This window comes from Cricetulus griseus, chromosome 3 (assembly GCF_003668045.3).
Source record: "Cricetulus griseus strain 17A/GY chromosome 3, alternate assembly CriGri-PICRH-1.0, whole genome shotgun sequence".
NCBI lineage: Eukaryota > Metazoa > Chordata > Mammalia > Rodentia > Cricetidae > Cricetulus > Cricetulus griseus.
In genome coordinates this window covers 55,099,191-55,120,951 of record NC_048596.1, presented here as the reverse complement: position 1 = coordinate 55,120,951, position 21,761 = coordinate 55,099,191, and the positions used below count along the sequence as shown (strand labels likewise).

General features: G+C 51.3%; 4 protein-coding genes across 14 annotated transcripts; 2 read left to right on the top strand and 2 right to left on the bottom strand.

Annotated features, from left to right (window-relative positions):
• Positions 1–953: 953 nt before the first annotated feature.
• On the bottom strand, positions 954–6,339 carry Cabp4 (calcium binding protein 4). 2 transcript variants are annotated; one of them, XM_027408719.2, is made up of 8 exons: positions 5,457–6,339; positions 4,847–5,291; positions 4,491–4,521; positions 4,265–4,408; positions 2,524–2,607; positions 2,319–2,428; positions 1,503–1,650; positions 954–1,400 (listed from the first exon to the last, which is right to left on the bottom strand). In XM_027408719.2, the coding sequence occupies exons 2-8, from the start codon at positions 5,198–5,200 to the stop codon at positions 1,372–1,374; spliced, it is 900 nt and encodes a 299-aa protein (XP_027264520.1). In that variant the 5' UTR covers positions 5,201–5,291; positions 5,457–6,339; the 3' UTR covers positions 954–1,371. The 2 variants fall into 2 exon arrangements, with proteins under 2 accessions (XP_027264520.1, XP_027264521.1); XM_027408720.2 differs by lacking the exon at positions 2,524–2,607 and having other exon boundaries at positions 4,847–6,337.
• Positions 6,340–8,451: 2,112 nt separating this feature from the next.
• On the top strand, positions 8,452–9,963 carry Gpr152 (G protein-coupled receptor 152). The gene has a single exon (XM_027408709.2). It carries the CDS (start codon positions 8,452–8,454, stop codon positions 9,961–9,963), a length of 1,512 nt encoding a protein of 503 aa, XP_027264510.1.
• Positions 9,964–10,690: 727 nt separating this feature from the next.
• Positions 10,691–15,411, bottom strand: LOC107978277. Of its 3 annotated transcripts, XR_004769057.1 has the most exons (4): positions 15,034–15,411; positions 11,593–11,703; positions 11,239–11,363; positions 10,691–11,086 (listed from the first exon to the last, which is right to left on the bottom strand). XR_004769057.1 is itself a non-coding variant. In XM_035442061.1 (3 exons), the coding sequence occupies exons 1-3, from the start codon at positions 15,356–15,358 to the stop codon at positions 10,895–10,897; spliced, it is 642 nt and encodes a 213-aa protein (XP_035297952.1). In that variant the 5' UTR covers positions 15,359–15,373; the 3' UTR covers positions 10,691–10,894. The 3 variants fall into 3 exon arrangements, 1 of the variants encoding a protein (XP_035297952.1); XR_004769056.1 differs by lacking the exon at positions 11,239–11,363 and having other exon boundaries at positions 15,034–15,158; XM_035442061.1 differs by lacking the exon at positions 11,593–11,703 and having other exon boundaries at positions 15,034–15,373.
• Coro1b (coronin 1B) lies at positions 15,154–20,783 on the top strand. 8 transcript variants are annotated; one of them, XM_035442058.1, is made up of 12 exons: positions 15,157–15,285; positions 15,424–15,565; positions 15,934–16,136; positions 16,454–16,576; positions 16,680–16,809; positions 17,028–17,209; positions 17,294–17,413; positions 17,985–18,089; positions 18,171–18,316; positions 19,120–19,177; positions 19,957–20,220; positions 20,327–20,783. In XM_035442058.1, exons 3-12 carry the CDS (start codon positions 15,936–15,938, stop codon positions 20,450–20,452), a joined length of 1,455 nt encoding a protein of 484 aa, XP_035297949.1. In that variant the 5' UTR covers positions 15,157–15,285; positions 15,424–15,565; positions 15,934–15,935; the 3' UTR covers positions 20,453–20,783. The 8 variants fall into 8 exon arrangements, with proteins under 8 accessions (XP_027264514.1, XP_035297949.1, XP_027264513.1 ...); XM_027408712.2 differs by having other exon boundaries at positions 15,900–16,136; XM_035442060.1 differs by having other exon boundaries at positions 15,180–15,271.
• The last annotated feature ends 978 nt before the right edge of the window (positions 20,784–21,761 follow it).

The following is a 21,761-nucleotide window of genomic DNA, read 5'->3' as shown; positions in this document are numbered from 1 at the left end:
TTAAATGAAGTCCTCTATCAGTCAGTCACTCTACCCTTCTCTCTGGCACCTGCAGAAAAGGCCCAAGCCATATCTTCCCTTTGTGTTATTTTTTCTCTGCAGAAACTTTTTCCACCCTCCACATGCCACTTTCTCATACTTGAGTCTTCTTTTCTAGGTTGCCTTTTCAGAATCTGGAACATAAGTAGATTCATACCTTGTCCCCAGACTCAAGCAGACATGGGTGTCCATCACTCGTGAGTGTAAGAGCCCAGGCTCCCAAGCCTCAATCCAGTACTGAATTCTCCCAGTGTCATCTTCCCCCAGGCCCCACATTGAGCTCCCTGAGCTTTGGAGACCTAAGATCAGCCCTTCCTTTCAGTTTCTTTCTTTGTTGGAACTTCTTACCCTCTTGCCTTGACCTTGATACTGAGATTACTAGCATGTAGTGCCACACCCAGGTTCCAGTTTACTTTTCATTCATGGCAGGGAGCGGGGTGGACAGAGCATGCGCGTGCCAAAGAACAACTCTGTGAAGTTGGTTTTTCTCCTTCCATCGCGTGAATTATTTATTTTGTGTTTTGTTTGGTTGGTTTTTAGTTTTTTGAAACTGGGTTTCTCTGTATAGCCCTGGCTGACTTGGAACCCACTCTGTAGACCAAGCTGGCCTGGAACTCATGGAAATCTACCTGCCACTGCCTCCCAAATGTTGGGATTTTTTTTAAAGATTTTATTTATTTATTATGTGTACAACATTCTGCTTCCATGTATATCTGCACACCAGAAGAGTGCACCAGATCTCATAACGGATGGTTGTGAGCCACCATGCGGTTGCTGGGAATTGAACTCATGACCTCTGGAAGAGCAGTCGGTGCTCTTAACCTCTGAGCTATCTCTCCAGCCCCAAATGCTGGGATTTTAAAGGAGGGTGCCACCACCACCTGGCCCCCACCACAAAAATATCAAGGATACAATTCAGGCTTGGTAACAGAGCTTTTACCTGCTGCCATTGTACCGGGGCCAAGTTCATTTTTCAAAACAGCACTGTATACGCATCTCAATCCACTATGTCCTAGGAATTCCCCACCACATACTATGTCTGATTTATTTGAATGCAGCAAATGCTAGGGAACTCCCTACCTCTCCAGGATCTGGAGAGATCCAAATTGTGTTCTCTACTGAGAACTGCAACAAGCTGCCATTTTCCCCTACACAGCTCAGGAGTGGGAGGAGAAGACAGAGTGCAGCAGACACTGGAGTAGTCAGGTGTGGTCAGGGGTAGAAGCAGCCTACAGTTGGGGAGGATCTCTCCCACCCTGGGGAAGGGTGTGGTAGTCTGGTTCTCGCCTGGTATCTGGGCCTCAGGGGCAGTAGGTTGTCCCTTCAGGTGCCTCACCCAGTAGATAGCATCTTTACAAATTCTGCAGGAGAGAGGGGTAGGGAAAGGCCAACCCAGGTCAGGGACTGAAGAAGGTTCAAAGTGCTAGAGGCATGGGAGGGGTGTGTCTGTGAGGGTGACTCACCGTCAAAGTCTATGGTGCCATCCCCATTGAGGTCCATGTCTCTCAGCATCTCATCCAGCTCAGTGCCTTCTAGTGGTTCCCCCAGCAGAGCTGGTGCTGCCTGCCGCAGCTCTGCCACTGTGATCCGTCCATCCCTGTCCTTGTCAAACTGTCAAAACAGAGTCCAAGCGGGGCTCCTACCTGTTGTCTCAGTATGTGGTTCTACTCTTGTTTCTTTTTTTATTTGAGATAGGAACTCACTATGGCATCCTCCCGGGCTGGTCTCATACTAGTTTCTCTTGCCTCTGCCTCCCAAGTGTTGGGATTAAAAGTGTGGGCCAACATGCTTGACTGACCTTCTTGGGTTTGTTTAGTTTGTGTTGTTGAGAGAGTCTCTCATGAAGACCAGGCTGGCCGCAAACTCACTAGTGGAGTATAGCCTTGAACTGCGTATCCTCCTCTCCTGCCTTCCCCACCTCCAGAGTCCTTGGATTACACGTGTTCACCACTATGCCCTGGTTTTGTTTGGTGCTGAGGCTTGAACCAAGGGCTTTGTGTATGCTAGGTATGCACTTTACCAACTGAACTACATCCTATTCTTGGTTCTGCTCTTGCCACTGCCTGATCCAGGGCAATGATGCTCCCCACCAGGGATCTCAACCTCCCCATTCTCAAGAATCAGCACTGCCTCCTATGGGAGGTTTCCCTGATTGGCGATCTCACTGGGACTAAGCCAAGCCTTTCTACCTGTTCCTAGACCCTAAACTTGCCTCTCTGGACCTCCTGAAGGCTGAGATTTCCCAGTAAGGAGATGTGGGCCATGCTTGCACTCCTTACCTCTCGGAAAGCGATGCGGAGCTCTCGTACACCCAACATATGAGCTGTCTCCTCCCTCAGCTTTGGGCTTATCAGCTCCACAAACTCTTCAAAATCCACGAAGCCACCCACTGTGGACCCAGGCAGAGAGTCACAATCTGCTCAGGGGGATGTTACATTCTTCTGTCTTCCCTCCAGGGCTCTGAACCCATGAAGGCAAACCTACTTCCTTGCTCAAAGAAGGGTTTCTTGGCTATTGCAGGGTGCTCTTGTTCTCCAGAAAGCCCCAGTGGGCCAGAAAGAGACCTGGCTTCAGAGAAGGCAGCCCAAGTTCAGTCCTGTTGCTGTGCAAGGCCTTGGGTAGCTTACCAACCCTCTTAACTCTCATCCTGGGATGGGCCTGGAAGAAGCTATTCCATGGAGCAGTGTTATAGCTGCTAGAAATCAGGGCTATAGCTGGGTAGAGCTGAGCAGAAGACACTAAATAGTGGGATATTTGTACACTGTGTGAAAATGTCTCAGTGTGATTGGTTTAATAAAGAGCTGAATGGCCAATACCTAGGCAGGAAGAGGTTAGGCGGGACTTCCAGGGACAGAGAGGACTCTGGGAAAAAGAAAGGTGGAGTCGCCAGCCAGATGCAGAGGAAACAGGATGGGTAGTACAGAGAAATGAGGTAACAAGCCATGAGACAGAACACAAGTTAAAATAAATGGATTATTTAAGTTATAAGAGCTATTGGAACAAACCTAAGCTAAGACCAAACTTTCATAATTAATGTCTCTGTGTCATTCTTTGGAGCAGTGGAAAAGAAAGTCCATCTATACTAAATACCTTTAAAAAGCACTGCCATGTTGTCAGCCCCTTAATGCTAAAACGTCATTAGTCCCCTAAGACTCCAAGGAGCAAGTAACAACTTTGGGAGGAAAGAGATGCATAACCCTAGAATGTGCATTGTGCTTTTTGTTAGTGTTGTTTGAGGTCTGGTCTCTATTCAATTCTCACTAACCTGGAACTCACTCTGTAGACCAGGTTGGCCTTGAACTCACAGAGATCCTCCTGCCTCTGAATCCCCAGTGTTGGGATTAAAGGCGTGCGCTACCACGTCTGGCTCTGATTAATTTTTTGTGAGTCAACTTGACATAAAATAGGGTCATTTAGGAAAATGGAACTTCAATTGAAGAAATGCCTCCATCAGAGTGGCCCATAGGCAAGTCTGTGGGACATTTTCTTAATGATTGATATAAAAGGGCCCTTTCCATTGTGAGTGGTACCACCCCTAGGAGGGAGAGGCAGAGCCAGGCAGATCTCTATGAGCTCGAGACCAACGTGGTCTACAAGAGCTAGTTCCAGGACAGTCTCCAAAGCCACAGAGAAACCCTGTCTTGAAAAAAACAAAAACAAACAAACAACAACAAAACAAATTGGGAAATGGGGTGGGGTGGGGGCTTGGGTGTAGCTGAACAGGAGCTTGGAGAACAAACCAGTAAGCAGCATTTCTCCAGTTTCTGTTTCAGTTCCTGCCTCCAGGTTCCTGACTTGAGTTCCTGTTCTGACTTCCCTCAATGATGGATTGCAAGTTTTGATACAAAATAAACTCTTTTTTCTCCAAGTTGCTTTTGGTCATGGTATTTACCACAGCAATAGAAAGCAATCCAGGATGTGTACAGATCCCATGCTCATTTTGGAAATTGTTGTAAAACGAAAGCAAGAACCAAGAGCAGCAGATGGCTCCATGGATAAAGATGCCTGTCACCAAGCCTGATGACCTGAGTCTGAGTAGATCCATGGGACCCACATGATAGAAGAATTCACTCCCAACAGTTGTATTTTGTATTTTGACACTATGGCATACACATCCCCCACTAATAATAACTAAAATTAAAAGTAACATGGCTGTGGCCCACCCACCCTCTAGGTAACTAGTCTGACTCCCGACCCAAGCACCCAGCAGGGCTCTATCACTGACTGCGCATCTTCACGTGCTGTGACACTTCCAGGAGCTCCATCTCCGTGGGCATGTAGCCTAGTGTCCGCATGCAGTCACCTAGCTCCCGGTAGCCAATGTAGCCATCCCGGTCAGTGTCAAACTCCTCAAAGGCAGTCTGAAGCTCTGTAGGGGTTAGCAGAAGTCAGAGCAGGAAGCCAGATTCAGAGCCACCTTCCACCTCCCCGCAACAGTGACCGATACTCACCCTCCAACTCCTCGGGGCCCAGTTCACGATCCTGAATAGGAATAAGCCAACATATCCCCATTTGCCACACTTTGTCCAACCCTCCAAGTGCCCTGTGCAGGGCTGGCCCCACCAAAGCATCTGAAGATGGCTGAGAACTACCTTCGAAGGTCTTCTGCTCACTATGCCCGCTGGCCTGAAGCCAACCTTGTCCTGCATTGGCTCCCCTGGTCTGGGGTACAAGAAGCCACAATTCTGCCCTGTCCTGTCTTTCCCAATCTGGGGCACAAGAGGCAGAAGGCCTGGACATGTAGGGTCAGGAAGGGATAAAGATAAGGAGAGTTAGTTTCAATTCCCCCACCCCTATACTCCCTGACCTTTCCAAAGATACGGTTGAGCAGGGGCCCGTAAGTCCTTTGGGCAGCGTCCTGCTGGGGATCAGGGCGATGTCGGTGGGATTGTCGGTGAGAGGCTTGACTGGACGGTGCTGAGGATGGCTCATCCTGCCCTGCTCTGGTCTTTGGGGGGTTCTTGCTGCTTCCTGAGGCCTCAGAACACCGGCCAGAGGACTGCTTCCCAGAACTGGCCTTCTGAGAACGTGGTAGCTCCTTTTCCTTCTTGCTCCTTCTTCTGGCCAAGGTGGAGCCCTCAGCAGTACTCCCAGGAGATACGGCTCCTTCAGGGGTCTTCTGGGGGCCAGGAAGCAGCTGTGAGCCCTGCTCTGTTGCCATGGAGAAGATAAGGGGATGCAGCTCCCTGGAGTGCCCTTGGCTCTCAGGGCCCAGAAAGCTGCTTATGACCCCTCAGGCTTGAGCTCATCACCTAGGATCCACAGTGAGGGGATTAGAGTAAACTTGGGCAGCCAGCCTAATCCTTGGCCTCTGCCCCAGGGTGTCCTGGAAGCACCAGGTGAGTCTTAAAAACTATTAGGAGTGAGGGTACCAAGACACAGCAGTAGGCTCATACTTAAGCTCAATCATGTCTTACCTAGTAGAAGCAGCCGATACATCTTTCTAAGTCTCAGTTTACCCATCTGTGAAATGGAGGCACACTGCTGCAGAGTTAAGCCCTAATACCAGAGTGTGACATGGCTGAACTTACTGTATCAAAGACCAGTGAAGGCCCCTTAGGAAGGGAATACTGGGAAAGGCTGAGAGTTGTCACCTTGGGTCCCCAATGGACTGACATCCTAGCTGGGGCAGAGGACATAGGAAACTTTAGAAAAGAGGCCTTGGATGCTGAAGGAGGGGTGAGATTGACACAGCGTGCCCTGAGCCAGAGGAGCTCCTAGCAAAGGGTCTCCATTATCTAACCTTGTTGAGATGGGGGGCCCTGACTGGTGACTTAGCCCTATGGGGCCACGGTTAGGGTTTCCCAGAGAGCAGACCCATGAATGATTGATGCTCCCTCAGCTTGGGTTTCCTGCCTGTCCGCCTCCATATCGCAACTGGGCGCCATGCAGCAGGCACCATCGTGGGCCTGGTTGGTGGCTGGACCTTGGGCAAGCAGGCAGCACCCTGCTCCTTCTACCTGGCCTGTATCTCCCAGGTAAGCCAGGCAATGCTACAAGCCCTGAGGGAGGGGCATCTAGGCTCTGAGGCCATCGGGGCTAGAACTCATGGAGGAGATTCTGACAAGGAAGAGGCAGAGGTGGGGAGCTGTGGGGAAAGTGGTTGCAACCATGGGTTGCATGCATGATTCAGACATGTTCTGTAGTAGACAGCTGTAGCCAGTCCCTCTCCACCCTCAAAGGGACACTTTCTTCCCTCCGCCAGCTGGGGGAGATAGAGTAAGGACAGCAGAAGGCACTTGAGACTCATATCTGGGTGTCATCCTGTTGTGCACCCCCTCTTGCCCCTCCCCCTCCCTAGCCTCCCCCACCCCCCACTTCATTGTCATCATCCTGAGGGAGGCCACTTCCTCCTCTGCATAGTAGCTCTAGGGACAAACAGGGCTCCTCTACCAGGAAAGGAACACAGGTGGCAGTGCAAGACACTGAAAAGTGCTGAGCTTTCCCAGGACTCTCCCAGCCAGTCTGCCGGGGGTCTGGAGGCTCAGACTTCACCTGGTGTCCTGAGGAAGGCACTAATGGCACTTTCCTTCCTGGAACTGTAAATTTTTGAAACCCCAGTATATCAGGATCTTGTGCAGGGATAATCAAGTAGTTTTCTTTCTTCCTGATTTGAGATAATGTCTCATGTGTCTCAGGCTGTCTTCAAAACCCCAAGTATTAAAGGCTAGCTTTGAACTCCTGATCCTCTTGCTCCACTCTCCAATGTTCAAGTTTCAGGTGTGCACCAGTTGTTGCTTTTGTTTGAAAGTTTTAAAACCCTGTAGTCTAGACTGACCTTGAACTCATGGCAATTCTCCTGTCTCTGCCTCTCAAGTACTGATATTACCAGCATTGCTTTCTTTATATGATTTTCAAACCCTGTCTTCTGCAACACTAGGTGCTCCCACACCTTTAATTTGGAGCACTCCCTCCCATCACGTACATGTTCTACTCTAGCACTTTGTCTTAAAACAAAACTTGAAGCTGTGGGAGAAAGAGCTGAAGCTGGGCGTGAGGCACACTCCTCATCCCAGCACTCAGGAAGCAAGGCAGGAAGATCATTTAAACTTTGAGACCAACCTGGTCTACATAGTGACACCCTGTCTCAAAGAAACAAGAGACAAGGTCAGGGAGCGTGGCTAAGTTGGTAGAATGCTTGCCAGTCTTACACAAGGCCTTGGGTTCAATTCTCTCAGTACTGCATGAACTGAACAGAGTGGTGCATGGCTGAAATCCGAGCACTGGGTAGGTGAATACAGAAGGACCAGGAGTTCGAGGCTCTCCTCAGCTCTATAATGAGACCGAGGCCAGTTTGAGCTACATGAGATCTTGTCTTAAAAATTGAAAAACTGATCTGGAGAGATGAGATGGCTCAGCCGTTAAAGCATTTGTTGCTCTTGCAGAAGAACCAAGTTTAGTTCCCAGCACTTACATGATAGCTCTCAACTGCTATAAAACTCCAGTCCTGGGGGATCCAACACACACACACACACACACACACACACACACACACACACACACACACACACACACAGAGGCAAACACTCATACCCATCAAATATTTTTTTTTTCTTTTTTGAGACACAGCCTCACTATGTAGCCCTTGGCTGGCCTGGAACTTGCTATGTAGACTAGGCTAGCCTTGAATTCAGAGATTCCCCTGCTTCTGTGTGTCCTAAATGCCAGAATTAAAAGCATTTGTCACCATGCCTGGCCCCAAAAAATAATTCTTTAAAAAAAAAAAAAAGAGTTGGGGCTGGAGAGATGGCTCAGAGGTTAAGAGCACTGACTGCTCTTCCAGAGATCCTGAGTTCAATTCCCAGCAACCACATGGTGGCTCACAACCATCCATTATGAGATCTGGTGCCCTCTTCTGGTGTGCAGATATACATGGAAGTAGAATGTTGTATACATAATAAAATCTTTAAAAAAAAAAAAAGAGTTAAAATAGCATAGTGGTACATGTTAGTAATCCTAGCATTTAAAAGGTTAAGACAGAAGGATTGACTCACACTTGAGGCAATCCAGATCTACACAGCAAGTGCCAGGCCAGACAGGATTCCATAGCAAGACCCTGTCTCAAGAAAATATTTAGCAATCTCCCCAACAAACTTGAAAACCTCTGGCTTAGTTCACTTAGGCACATGGATTCCATGCGGCAAGATAGTTAAGTATGGCCTGAGTTGCTGACCATATCTTTATGGTCAAGTCTCCTCACTGGTAAAATTGATTATAGGGGGACCACATGAGGTTATCTATTTAACTGCCTGGCACAGGCTAATTACTCAAAAGGTGATAATACTGGCCCAGAGAAGGACAGTCAGTGACTGGCCTGAGGTGCAAACACCATCTCTCTCACACCAAGCCATCACATATTTGTTGATTCAGCAGACTGGCAGTCCATGTCCAGCGCTACACTGAGGACCCGAAATGGATACTGCTATGGAAGCCAACCTGGGCGCTGCTGGCCACGGTCCCCGCACAGAGCTCGATGATGAGGACTACTACCCTCAGGGCAGCTGGGACACAGTCTTTCTGGTAGCATTACTTCTCCTGGGACTGCCAGCCAATGGGCTGATGGCATGGCTGGCTGGCTCGCAGGCCCGGCACGGGGCTGGCACGAGACTGGCTCTGCTCCTGCTCAGCCTGGCCCTCTCTGACTTCTTATTCCTGGCAGCAGCAACTTTCCAAATTCTGGAGATCCAGCATGGAGGGCACTGGCCACTGGGCACTGCTGCCTGCCGCTTCTACTACTTCCTATGGGGTGTGTCCTACTCTTCCGGCCTCTTCCTATTGACAGCCCTCAGCCTGGACCGATGCTTGTTGGCGCTGTGCCCACGCTGGTACCCAGAGCGCCGCCCAACCCGCTTGCCCCTCTGGGTGTGTGCTGGGGTCTGGGTGCTGGCCACGCTATTTAGTGTGCCCTGGTTGGTCTTCCCCGAGGCTACTGTTTGGTGGTACGACTTTGTCATCTGCCTGGACTTCTGGGACAGTGAGGAGCTGCCTCTGCGGATGCTTGAGATCTTGGGGGGCTTCCTGCCCTTCCTCTTGCTGCTGGTCTGCCACATGCTTACCCAAGCCGCTGCTTGCAGGACCTGTTGTGGGCACCAGCCTAGGCCTATGGCCCGCCAAGGCTTTGCCCGTGTGGCCAAGACCATTCTATCAGCCTATGTGGTTCTGAGGCTGCCCTACCAGCTCGCACAGTTGCTCTATCTGGCTTTCTTATGGGATGTCTACCCTGGCTACCTGCTCTGGGAAGCCCTAGTCTATTCTGACTACCTGATTCTGCTCAACAGCTGCCTGAGCCCTTTCCTGTGTCTGGCAGCCAGTGCTGATCTCCGAGCCCTGCTGCGCTCTGTGCTTTCCTCCTTTGCAGCTGCTGTCTGTGAGGAACAGCCTGGCAGCTTCATGCCAGCTGAGCCGCAGACACAGGTGGCCTCTGTGGGCCTAACTCCACCAGGACCAACAGCTGAAGGCCAGCCACAGTTGGACACCCTGGTCCGGCCTCAGGTGAATCCCTCAGTCCAGCCACAGTCAGATTCTGTTGTCGAGCCTGAGGTGGACTCCCCGATCCAGCCACCATTGGATCCTGTAGTTCAACTTGAGGTGAACCCTTTTACCCAGCCACAGTTGGATCCCATGGTTCAACCTCAAGTGAACCCTTCAGCCCAACCACAGTCAAATTCTGTGGTCCAGACTCAAGTGGACTCCCTGACCCAGCCACAGTTGGATCCTGTGGCCCAGCCACAGTCAAGCACAGAGGCCCAGACCCCTGCCTGTGGGGCTGAGTCAGCCTCTAACCCTGGTGAGGAAAGCACCCCCAGACCATGCCCAGATTCCGCGCCTGTAGCCCCCGAGAACCTAGACAGACCAGCTGTCCCTGAGGGAGAAAGCCATAACAGTATCCCACCAAAAGAGGGTCCCAACACAGGCCCTACTTGAGAGATGGGGAAGCCCAGGCCTGCCAGGGCAGTAGAAGAGTCAGAGAAAGCCAATGAAGCAACTAGGCAGAGTGGGAGCTTGAAGAAAAGCAATAGTGAAAAACCCATCAAGTCCCTTGAGCCTGCCAGGAGAGCAGAGGAGAAGTGAAACCAGTTAGCCAAAAGTCCCAGACAGGGAGTTGTGTCTCCACCCTGGTCTCATCAGGCTTTTTCATTACTACCCCAAACACCCAGCATCCTTGAGCTGCTGAGGATGGTTCTGCTGGGTTCTAGCCCCCAGTGCTGGATACGTGCTTAAGGTTATTGCCTCCATCCTGGTGGAGGAAGACAGCAGAGGCACTTCCTCTGGGCTTGGTCTGATTGCCCTCTAACCTTTTCCTCACTTTGTCCATTCCTGTCTGGTTCTCTGGCTTGGGCACCAAACTGAAAAGTGCCTGTAGAGAGGGGAGGCTTCCAGGAGCCCACAGTCTAAAGCAGGAGCCAGCCAGTTGGCCTGGCATAGCCAAGCTGTCTGAGACATTCACCAGCCCCCAGCATACAGAGCCTGGGACAAGATTTCCCTAGCAAGGTACAACCAAGAGTCGGATGCAATCAGACAAAAGCGAGGAGGCAGCCAGGCCTGGCTTCAAATCCAGCTCTGCCACACCCTGACTTGGTAACTGGGCATGCTCTGAGGGCCTTTGAGGGTTAAATGAGAAGGTGAGTGTGGCATCTGCAGCAGCCTGGCACACAGTGAAACGCTGGGGCAGATGGCCTTTTCAAACTTCACTGACATACAAAAATGGCCCTTAGGGGATGGGACTGGACAGCAGGAGGACAGTGCCACCATCTGCCTGGAGCACCTAAGATCCTCTGATTGCTTAGGTTGCAGACAAGCCACCTCTGTGCCTTGAGGGCGGGAGACTCAGAAATCTTCAAGAGCCGAACTAATGTCATCTGCCACCAGCCTTCAGGGAGGGTAGGATAGGATCTGGGGGAGCTTCGGGTGCAGAGTATGTTGGAATTCGAATCCCAAGACAGACAGGAAGCTGGCCAAAGGCAGAGAGCCCTGGGCACCATGGTCCCAGGAAGCTTCGGAAGTCACAGGCAGGGCTGAGCCAGTTCTTCCTCTCCAGCTGCAGATGCTGCAAGAGAAAAACAAAACAGGAAGTGCTGAAATGGTTTCCCACAACCTTCCCTCCAATCACCCCCTCTTCACCCACCCTCCCCCCTTCCCATTTGTGAGTGGCTGAGGGAATGCCTTCAGCAGCAGGTGTCCATTACAGTGGTAGTTTACCTGAGCTTTTCCCTGGGAAACTTGCATCATAAAAAGGCAAGGTGGTAAGCTGTGCAGGCAGCTGGGAGGGGTGCAGTCAGGTCTGCATTTTGTTGCAAACTCCTTCTTAATGTCAATTTTCTCATCTGTAAGGTGGGGCAATGTGCTGGGCATGGCTCACTCCTGTAATCCTAGCACTCAGGATACCAAGGCAGGAGTCTCATAAGTTTAAGGTCAGCCTGAGCTACCTAGTGAGACTTTGGGTCAAAAGAGCAAGGGCTGATGGGACTGGAGAGATGGCTCAGCAGCTAAGAGCATATAATATTCTTGTAAAGGACCAAAGTTGCTTCTCAACACCCACATGTGGCAACTTACACGCATGAAACTTTGGCTCCAGGGGATCCAATGCCTCCTTCTGATTTCCATGGGCATGTGTGCGCATACACACATGCAGACAGGTACATATATAAATTTAACTAAATAAATCTAAAGAAAAGAAAAAAGGAGGGGCTAGGGATACAACTCACTAGTAGGGTGCCTGCCTAAAATACTCAAGACCCTAGGCTCAGTCACCAGCACTGCAAAATAATGGGTGGTATGTTCTCTTGCTGGTGATTACAAGAATGGGGTACACACATGAGAATGCCACAGAGTGGCCATGAAAGTTTTAAAGCTTAATGGTAGCCTGATGGGACCATAAGCACTGTCTTAGTCACTGTTTTATTGCTGTGAAGAGACACCATGACCAAGGCAACTCTTATAAAGGAAAGTAACGGGGGGGGGGGGGCGGCTTGCAGTTTCAGAGGCTTAGTTCATGATCATCATGGCAGGGAGCATGGCGGCAGGCAAGGTGCTGGAGAAGTACTTGAGAGCTACATCCTGATCTTCAGGCAGAGAGTGAACTGGGCATAACATGGGCTTTTGAAACCTCAAAGCCCACCCCAGTGACACACTTCCTCCAACAGGGCCTCACCTCCCAATCCTTCTAATCCTATTAGTGAATTCCACTCCCTGGTGACTAAACATTCAGATATATGAGCCTATGGGGGCCACTCTTATTCAAACCATCACAGGCAACAAAAACAGTGGGAGAGATATTTCTGAAGCATTTGTTGAATTAATTTCTTTAACATACACACACACACACACACACACACACACACACACACACACTCTTTTCTTAGTTTTGTTTTTTGTTTTTTGACACAGGGTTTCTCTGTGGCTTTGGAGCCTATCCTGGAGCTCACTTTGTAGACCAGGCTGGCCTCAAACTCACAGAGATCCGCCTGCCTCTGCCTCCCAAGTGCTGGAATTAAAGGTGTGTGCCGCTACCACCTGGCTCTAACAAATATTTAATGATTATTTAGAAGTCTGGCCAGCCTTCCATTTTAGAGACACATGTTTAGGGTTCAAGGTGTCTCTAAGGGTTGTTGAGCCCTTGCTTTACCACTCATTCACTATGTGGCCTTTAACAAAGCTCTTAGATTTTTTGGGACTTTCTTTATCCATTTGTAAAATGGGTATTATAATGATTGGCCTCTCTGACATGCTTGGTTCTTTGGTAAAGTAAGTCTTCAATCACCAACAGCCATTAATTTGATATGCTAAAGGACACCCTGAGACCAAATGAGGCCCAGACCAGAGCCTCCTAGCAAGTAGCCTGGGCACCAATTATCCACCTCCTTGCACTGCATGGTGCCTCCTCCACAAGAGAGGTTCACCTTCCCTCTCTCTCTGCCCATTGGCTGGAGTCCCAGTTTCTGAGGGCAGAACCTGGATTTCTGTTTCCCTTGGGACATTCTGCAGTAACCCTCTCTCTTCTCTTGTGTGTGTGTGTGGGGGGGGGGGTCCCAAAGCCTCCTCAACATCAGATCAGAGAGTAAAACTTCCCTGCCTTCAACTGTGGCACACCCCACTAGTGCTGCCTCTTAGGGAGTGTGCCAGCCCCACCTGCAAGGTCTCCAAGCGGAATCTCACCCATATGGGAGAATCGCTTCTCAGAAGACAGAGCTGCATGCACCCTGGGAAGCCTACAGGATAAAGAGGAGTTTTCCTAGTGGCCCACAGAACAGGTTAGCATTAGAGAAGATGGAGCCAGAGAGACTCAGTCCCCAGACAGTCCTAGCCTTCTGGGGGACTCCTTCCTTCAGGTGAGATCCCTGCATGGTTCCCCCTCTCCCCCAAAGGAACCAGAAGTTGGTTCTGAGGACTGTGAATATGAATATTTTGCAATTCTATATTCAGGCCTGCTGCTCATTTATTCACCCAGCATGAAGTGTTTTTACGTAGAGTGCTAGGTGGGATCTCCTTCTGGGCACCTAGAAGGACTAGGGGGAGGGGCATGACAAAGTCCCTGTCTTTCTCATTTGCTGGCAGGAATCTTAGCAAGGTGCCAAATAATTACACAGTGTAGCATTTGGGAATAAGAACAACAGATGCTAATAAGGAAAAGCCAGACAGTGACTGGGTTAGAGGTGAGCCCAAAGGGCCCTCAGGGGAGGTAATGCTTGAGCGGAGACCTGGAGTCTTTGAAGGATGAGGCCTTCTCAAGGCCAGGAAGAGCTTCCAGAAGGAGGAAGGAACCAAGATGTGCTAGCCTGAGGTGGGAGTGGAGGTTTGGTGTCACTAAGACATGTGTTGAGAGAGGCTAGTGGTAGGTGTCCTGACCCCTGGGCAGGGGTCAGACAGGAATTCTGGGAGAGGAACATGGGGACTATATTTTATTTTAAGTGGGGTGATGTGGGAGTGGGAGGTATTTGGAACTGTAGCCACCTGGCCTGATGTGGGCTTCCCAGGGAACCCCTGCAACCCAAGTCAAGCCACACTTCTGCCTGCCTGGCTCCAGGGTTTATGAACAGTGTGAAATCCAGTCTAAGACCGAATCCCAGCTGGGAGGCCTCAATCAAGCACATGGCCTCTCCTGTTTCTTCACAGTGTGGTGACCACTGAAATGGGACACAAGTCCACCTACCCACCCACACACAGTGGGAAGCTTCATGCAGGCTAAACAAAGCACTTCTTAGCTCTGCTCTTGCCTCCTCCCATGGCCCTGTTCTCTTCCTGGAAAAGACACCCACCTATCACTGCTGGTCACCCAGGGAGGTGGACACAAAGGAAGGAATGCTACCTTGTGACTCCTAAGGGGCACCTAAGTCCTCCAGGATGTGACCAGACAGGGTGAATCTGAGGAGGCAAATCCAGGCTCTGATGAGATGGAGGAAAGAAAGGAAGGTGCATGGGACCCACAGGTCATCGTCTACTTTGATTTTACTAAGCCCAAGTAGGATCCGCTGGTGTCCATCAGGATGTATGATGGACTTCCACTTCTTCAATATACATAGTCAACTGACATCATGCACTCCCGTCCTTGAAACTGGCACCTCACCTATGGCTGGGTGTGGTGGCATGTATATGCCTTTAATAGCAGCACCAAGGAGGCAAACGCAGGCTGGCAGATTTCTGTGAGATCTGTGCCAGTTCCAGGCCAGCCAAGTGTGCACAGTAAGATCCTGTCTCAAAAACAAAACAAAACACACGTGAAAATGTTGGAGGTGGCCGGGCGGTGGTGGCGCACACCTTTAATCCCAGCACTCGGGAGGTAGAAGCAGGCGGGTCTCCGTGAGTTCGAAGCCAGCCTGGTCTACAAGAGCTAGTTCCAGGACAGCCTCCAAAGCCACAGAGAAACCCAGTCTCGAAAAAAAAAAAAAAAAAAAAAAAAGTTGGAGGTGGAGCGAGAGGATCCTGGCCGGCAGCAGTGAATAGGGAAATCACGCCCCCCCCCCCCGCCCTCCCGGAGACTCTTACTGTTGGCTGTACCTGTGAAGTAGTTCCAACCAAGCGCGCTCGCTCCCGGTAACTCTGTTTGTTGAGGGCCTAGCGACCAGGCCTCGCCCCGCGGGCGGAGCATTACAAAGCCCCGCCTTCTGCGCGTGACTTCGCCCCGCCCCTGTCCCACTCCTCTGTCACTTCCTGATTCCCGCTTCCTGCTTCCCAGAGGTCGGGATCCGGAGCCGCCCGAGGTCGCCGCCGCAGTCCCCGGCGCCCCTGGCGAGCGGTGAGCGGTGAGCGGTGAGCGCGGCAGGGCCGGAGTAGGGGCGCAGATGTGGGCCTGGGGAGGGGGGCGTGAGCCCGAAGAGCGCATCCCCTCCGCGGCGCCCCACCCTCAGTCCCAACCCCCCAGCCGCCCATCTCTCCTTTCCTGGGCAGGGATCTTTGGAAGTTGAGTCCCTGGTGCTCCGAGGCCACTTTGAGGATCAGGCAGCATCCTCGCGATCCCTGTTCTGCCAGGGTCCCTAGGCCGGACTTCCTGAAGCTCTTTGCACATTCCCTGGGACTCAGCTGCGGCCTAGTAGGAGACCAAACCCTTTTGCCGCCTCTTCGCCCCATTTCTCAACCCCAAACTCTGCTGCTTGGAACCAGTTGGGACCTACAGAAGATCTATGCTCTGCCTTCCTTTCAGCAGCATCCACCCACGGGCGCGCACGCACGCACACACACACACACACACACACACACACACACACGGGTGCACACACATAGATAACAGAGCTATGGGCGGGATTGGGGGGTAAGGGTCTGTTGGTCTTCACCTATGAACCCATTCTATAACTGGGGAAACTGGAACTCCCAGTGTCATCGTGACCAATTCCCTGGTGACATGGCTTTTGTGTGTCTCTTTGGAGGGCCAGAGCTGATCCAGATGTCTCTGCCCTGCAGACATGTCCTTTCGAAAGGTGGTTCGACAGAGCAAATTCCGGCATGTGTTCGGACAGCCGGTCAAGAATGATCAGTGCTATGAGGACATTCGAGTGTCCCGGGTTACCTGGGACAGTACCTTCTGCGCAGTCAACCCCAAGTTCCTGGCAGTGATTGTGGAAGCCAGTGGCGGGGGTGCCTTTATGGTGCTCCCTTTAAGCAAGGTGGGCCCCAATGGGTCAGGGTGGAGAGGAGGAATGAGGACACACTGGCCACACCTGTGGGCAGGGCAATTTGTGCCATTTCTAGGCCTGTGGCAACTGCTGGACAAGTCATAATCCAGATTTATTGCCCAGGAGAGGTGTTGGTACAAGTAGAAAAAGTGTTTATTGCCACCAAGTCTGGATAAAGGCTGCAGGCATTTCCTGCACAGAATCACATTTGGGAAACAGGGTAGTCAAGTCATTCTTACACCATGATGCTGGGAGGAATGGAGACTTGGGCTTTTGGTCTTCCTCTGACTCCATCTTAATGCCTATAGACAGGCCGCATTGACAAGGCCTACCCAACAGTGTGTGGGCACACGGGACCTGTTCTGGACATTGACTGGTGTCCCCACAATGATGAAGTCATTGCCAGTGGCTCAGAGGACTGCACAGTCATGGTGAGCATAGGACTATTCAAATGAGGGTCTCCGGGTGTGGCTGAAGGATGTTGGCAGAGGGGCAAGCACGGGCCTGAGCCCATCCTCCCTGTCCCTACCACAGGTATGGCAGATTCCAGAGAATGGGCTGACCTCTCCACTGACTGAGCCAGTAGTGGTGCTTGAGGGGCATACCAAGCGTGTGGGCATCGTCACCTGGCACCCCACAGCCCGAAATGTGCTTCTCAGTGCAGGTCTTCACTACTCCCTGCCCCTTCATACCCTTCTCCAGGGTGATTGTGAAATGTTCAGCAGCCTCTCACAGACCAATCTAACAGATAGGGAAACTGATACCTACAAAGAGGGAGACCCAGTGTAGTACCGGAGGAGTGGGCAGAGTGGGTCTAGTGGGCTGATGGCCCCACAACTGCATGCCTGGACCTGCATGAGCTGATGACCGCTTGCCTACCAGGTTGTGACAATGTGGTGCTTATCTGGAATGTGGGCACTGCAGAGGAGCTATACCGCCTGGACACTTTGCACCCTGACCTCATCTACAATGTGAGCTGGAACCACAATGGCAGCCTCTTCTGCTCAGCTTGCAAGGACAAGAGTGTCCGAATCATCGATCCCAGGAGGGGCACCCTGGTGGCAGTAGGTATCCCGAGGGGCAAGGATGGCAATATATGGTCTCAGAGTCTTGATCTGCACTGCACTGAGTATTTATCCATTTTACAGGAGCGGGAGAAGGCTCATGAGGGGGCCCGGCCCATGCGGGCCATCTTTCTGGCCGATGGCAAGGTGTTTACCACTGGTTTCAGCCGCATGAGTGAACGACAACTGGCATTGTGGGACCCAGTGAGTGATGTAGCCTGCTGACCTGGGCCTCACCCTAGGATACTCCTCCTTGGGCCAGGCAGACAGAGATCAGCATGGAGGAGAAGCCTGCACTGCTTAGATCCTCAGCCTAGCCCTTGAGACTTCCAGGACCTTGCCAGCCCCTCCCTTCCCTGTCTCCAGCTTTCTGGCTCTCCCTGACACTCCTCCAGTACCTCCCACATTCTTCTTTCTGCTTGCACAAACCATAAAGGTACCCTCCTGGGAGAGCCCCCAGTCCCTGCTCTGCTACACTCTCTCTCTCTCAGCAAAGCACTCCTGTACAGTGAACTTGAAGGCCCCTTTGAGGCCTGGGCTGGTACCACCTAGCTCCTCAGCCTTCTTGTATCCAGACTTTCTCAACACTTGTCTGTTGGTTTGGGAATAGTCTTAAGTCATGGAGAACACTGGGAAAGTGGGACCTGGGATTGGAGAAAACCATTAGCATGTTAGGGAATGTTGCTGGCTATTGTGTGAGACTGGCTGAGGCCAGTCCTGGTCTGTTTGGAAGGAGAAGATTCTGACTTGGCCTGATTGTCCCCCATGTGCTTAGGAAAACCTTGATGAGCCCATGGCCCTACAGGAATTGGATTCAAGCAATGGGGCCCTGCTGCCCTTCTATGACCCAGACACCAGCGTGGTCTATGTCTGTGGCAAGGTGAGGCTGGATGGGGCAACAGACTGGGGCTGAGAGGCAGGGAAGGGTCTGGTCAAATGCTGAGCTTTCTTATTCCCACAGGGTGACTCCAGCATCCGGTACTTTGAAATCACAGATGAGGCTCCCTACATCCACTTCCTGAATACATTCACCAGCAAAGAACCCCAAAGGGGTATGGGTAGCATGCCTAAGAGGGGCTTGGAGGTCAGCAAGTGTGAAATTGCCCGGTAAGAAGGTCCTCTGAGGTCTATAGGCAGAGTTTACTTGAGGACCCAGCCCGGATTGGCAGGGGGTAGGGGTGGGGGGTCACACTGAGCAAGGATAGGTCATCAGCATCCACAGTAAAAGTTCATATTGTGGAGGCTAAGTTGGGCATGGTGCCATATACCTGTTATCCCAGCATTTGGGAATTAGGAGGATTGCAAATACAGAGGCCAACCTGGGTTTCATAGTAAGTTCAGTGTCAGCAAGACCCTGTCTCAAACAAAACAAGCAAAAACAAAACGAAGGGCTGGTGATGTAGCTCAGTTGTTGGAGTGCCTGCCTAACATAAAGCCCAGGGTTCCACACAGCACTCTAACACAAAAGCTGTAGTACATCCCTGTAATTTATTCAGGAGGTGGAGCTGGGAGAAACAGAGGTGCAAGGTCATCTTTAGCTCTATAGTGAGTTCAAGGCCAGCCTGGAATATATAAAATCATGTTTCAAAAAGTAAAGGTAGTAGCAGCACAGGCCTTTAATCCCAACTTCTTGCAGAGGCAGGCTGATTTCCATGAGTTTGAAGCAAGGATGATCTACATAATGAGTTTCAGATTTCCAAGGCTACACAATGAGACCATGTCTCAAAAAAGGAAAAAGAAAAATCACAATCACAAAGTTGCCTAGGGTCACTCTAGAGGGACTCTTGAGACAGAGAGGCCATGAGCACAAGTCAGCCTGAACGTAGGTCTCAGGCTAACCTGTGGATATGTCCAGGTGGGGAAACTGAAAAGCTTTTGGGGTCCCACCATGGCTCCCCTTCCTTTTCTAGGTTCTACAAACTCCATGAACGCAAGTGTGAACCCATAGTCATGACCGTGCCAAGAAAGGTGAGGCCGCTGTAACGCTGTCCACCCACCCACCCCCTTCTCTAGCAGAAGGGCCACACCAGGTCAAGGAGTCACCCACTCCTCCCTTCTCTAGCAGAAGGGCCTCACCAGGGCAAGGGGTGAGGCTAGCAAATGAGTTGGAGGGATGACACAGGGTGAGCTGAGGCCCTACAGTGACAGAGTCCAGGCATTTAAGAGCAGGGTGTCAGGGATATGACTTGGCCTCAGATGCCCAGCTAGGAGCCTAGAACACATTCCCACTGTCTTCCAGCTAGTGTTCACAGACTCTGTGCCAGGCATGACCTGGAGCAAAGCCCACAATCCATCTGTGGGCACAGATGTGGCTCACAGGACTTACAAAGCCATATAGCTGGCCCTTGTGGTCTGCTGAAGAGGGTGCCAGCAAGGGCTGTGCCCATTAAGATCAGGCAAGAGTTCGATGAGAACGTTCAGAAAGAAAGTGAAAAGGGAGAGTTGAGCTCTGAAAGTCTCTGGGGATCAGGCCTTTGGAGGACGGGTTAGTAAGAGTACAAGTCAGAGCTGGGTGGTGGAGGTCCCGGCACTCAGCAGGCAGAAGGGAAGCAAAACTCTGCGAGTTAGAGGCCAGCCTGGTCTACAGAGTGAGTTCCAGGACAGCCAGGACTGCACAGAGAAACCCTGTCTCAAAAAACCAAAAGAAAGTACAAGTCAGGAGGGTGTTGAGGATGCAGTCAGAGACCAGATGTGAGACCTTTGATAGGGCCCTCAACTGATTCTGACCTCTCCTACCTGGTGTGCAGTCCGACCTCTTCCAGGATGATCTTTATCCTGATACAGCTGGACCTGAGGCTGCTCTTGAGGCAGAGGATTGGGTGAGCGGGCAGGATGCTGATCCGATCCTGATCTCACTACGGGAAGCATATATGCCCAGTAAACAACGGGATCTGAAGGTCAGCCGGCGAAATGTGCTATCGGACAGTCGGCCTGCCAGTTCCAGCCGCCCTGGAGCCTCCACAGCTACCACAATTTCTGATGTTTTCAGTGGCACCTTTGCTGGGGCTGGTGTATGTGTCCTGCATTTGGGGGTGCTGCCCAATTGGTGGGGTCTCAGGCCTCTACCATAGGGATGGGTTATGACTGATGGCCTCTGACTTCTGTATGCCTTTGCAGGAATCTGGGAAACTACAAGAGGTGATGCAAGAGCTCCGGGCACTTCGAGTGCTGGTCAAGGAACAGGGGGACCGTATTAGCCGCCTAGAGGAACAGCTGGGCCGCATGGAGAATGGCGATTCATAGGACCACCAGGGACCTGCACCCAACACTGCCTCCTCCTCTCCTCCACCCCTTCTCACCTAGCTTCTGTGGCCAGGTCACACCAGGCAGTTTAGGCAGTTTGCTGCTTAGTGCCTCTGGGGCAGATCATGACCAGTTTACACCTCTCCACAACCTGGGACCCAGGTTGGAAGCACCACCTGGCTTTTGGAAGATTTTTTTGTACCAAGGCAAACTCCCAAGTTCTTTAAGGGACCATCTTCTCGACCTGCCCAGCCCACTCTCCCCTCCCCCGAGAAAGCAGCAGAGACAGTTCTATATTTTCATTCTAAATAAAATGCTCTTTCTAAAGCCATGTTTGACCTGGTGTTGTGGAGGGGGTGGGGTGTAGTACTAGGAAGGGAAACTGCAAACTTTATGTGGAAAGTAGCCCCTGTGTACCTAAATTCCATCATGCAGAGAAGCTCAGGTAAAAAGGCTACGGACAGGTGTGAGAGATTGGTTTGTGAATAAAATCACTTGCTAAGCAAGCTTGACCTGAACTTGACCCCTGGAACCCACAGAAGAGGTATCTAACCTTCATACATACCCCTCATGTGCAGGAATATGCACACAATTGGCTTTTTTGTTTGTTTTCCTGGCTGTCTTGGAACTCACTCTGTAGACCAAGGTGGCCTGGAACTCCAAGAGATTCACCTGCCTCCCCTCGTCCCCTCCCCCACCCAGAATGCTGGGATTAAAGATAGATCCTACAACTGCCTGGCTTAGTTTTGTTTTTTTCAAGACTAGGTTTGTCTGTGCAACAGCAGTGGCTGTCCTAGAATTCGCTTTGTAAACCAGGCTGGCCTTGAACTCAGAGATTCTCTTGTTTTGTAAAGTCTAGCCAGGTACACACCTGTAGTCCCAGCACTCCAGAGGTAGAAACATAGGTGGATGTCTTGCTTTGAGCTAGATGCATACTTCCTCCCTTTGGAGTTCTGCTCACATGTGACCACAGCCTCACCTAAAGAGGCCTGGGAAGATTTGGTCTGGGTCTGGGTGATCCTGAGAGGCTGAGACCCTATGAGGGTCCTGTGATAGGCAAGAGTGGGTGGGGTGTTTCTAGCAGGAAACGGAAGTGTCAGTAACTAGCTGCTATACTTGAGAGCTCTGCGGAGCTCACTTCTCACTAAACACAGCCGGAGACAGAGGTTGGTACCCGTGCAAAGGCCATCGGATTAATGGTGAGCTGTGGAGCCCTCTGGGTTCTTGGGGCACAGTGAGCTGGGGATGGAATATTGAGGCTCCGGGAGGTAAAGAAGGGTCTCCTCAAATGAGACCTGGGGTAGCAAGG

Coding starts and splice junctions, on each gene's coding strand:
- LOC107978277 (XM_035442061.1), bottom strand. CDS start 15,358: ATGCGCTCTTCGGGCTCACGCCCCCCTCCCCAGGCCCACATCTGCGCC. Junction 11,364..15,033: donor TGGTTGGAACTACTTCACAG/GTACAGCCAACA, acceptor CCCACCTTACAG/ATGAGAAAATTGACATTAAG. Junction 11,087..11,238: donor TTTCCCAGGGAAAAGCTCAG/GTAAACTACCAC, acceptor TTTCTCTTGCAG/CATCTGCAGCTGGAGAGGAA.
- Gpr152 (XM_027408709.2), top strand. CDS start 8,452: ATGGATACTGCTATGGAAGCCAACCTGGGCGCTGCTGGCCACGGTCCC.
- Cabp4 (XM_027408719.2), bottom strand. CDS start 5,200: ATGGCAACAGAGCAGGGCTCACAGCTGCTTCCTGGCCCCCAGAAGACC. Junction 2,429..2,523: donor ACCCTTCTTTGAGCAAGGAA/GTAGGTTTGCCT, acceptor CTGGGTCCACAG/TGGGTGGCTTCGTGGATTTT. Junction 1,651..2,318: donor TCCGCATCGCTTTCCGAGAG/GTAAGGAGTGCA, acceptor CTGTTTTGACAG/TTTGACAAGGACAGGGATGG.
- Coro1b (XM_027408713.2), top strand. CDS start 15,936: ATGTCCTTTCGAAAGGTGGTTCGACAGAGCAAATTCCGGCATGTGTTC. Junction 16,137..16,453: donor TGGTGCTCCCTTTAAGCAAG/GTGGGCCCCAAT, acceptor TAATGCCTATAG/ACAGGCCGCATTGACAAGGC. Junction 20,221..20,326: donor GCACCTTTGCTGGGGCTGGT/GTATGTGTCCTG, acceptor ATGCCTTTGCAG/GAATCTGGGAAACTACAAGA.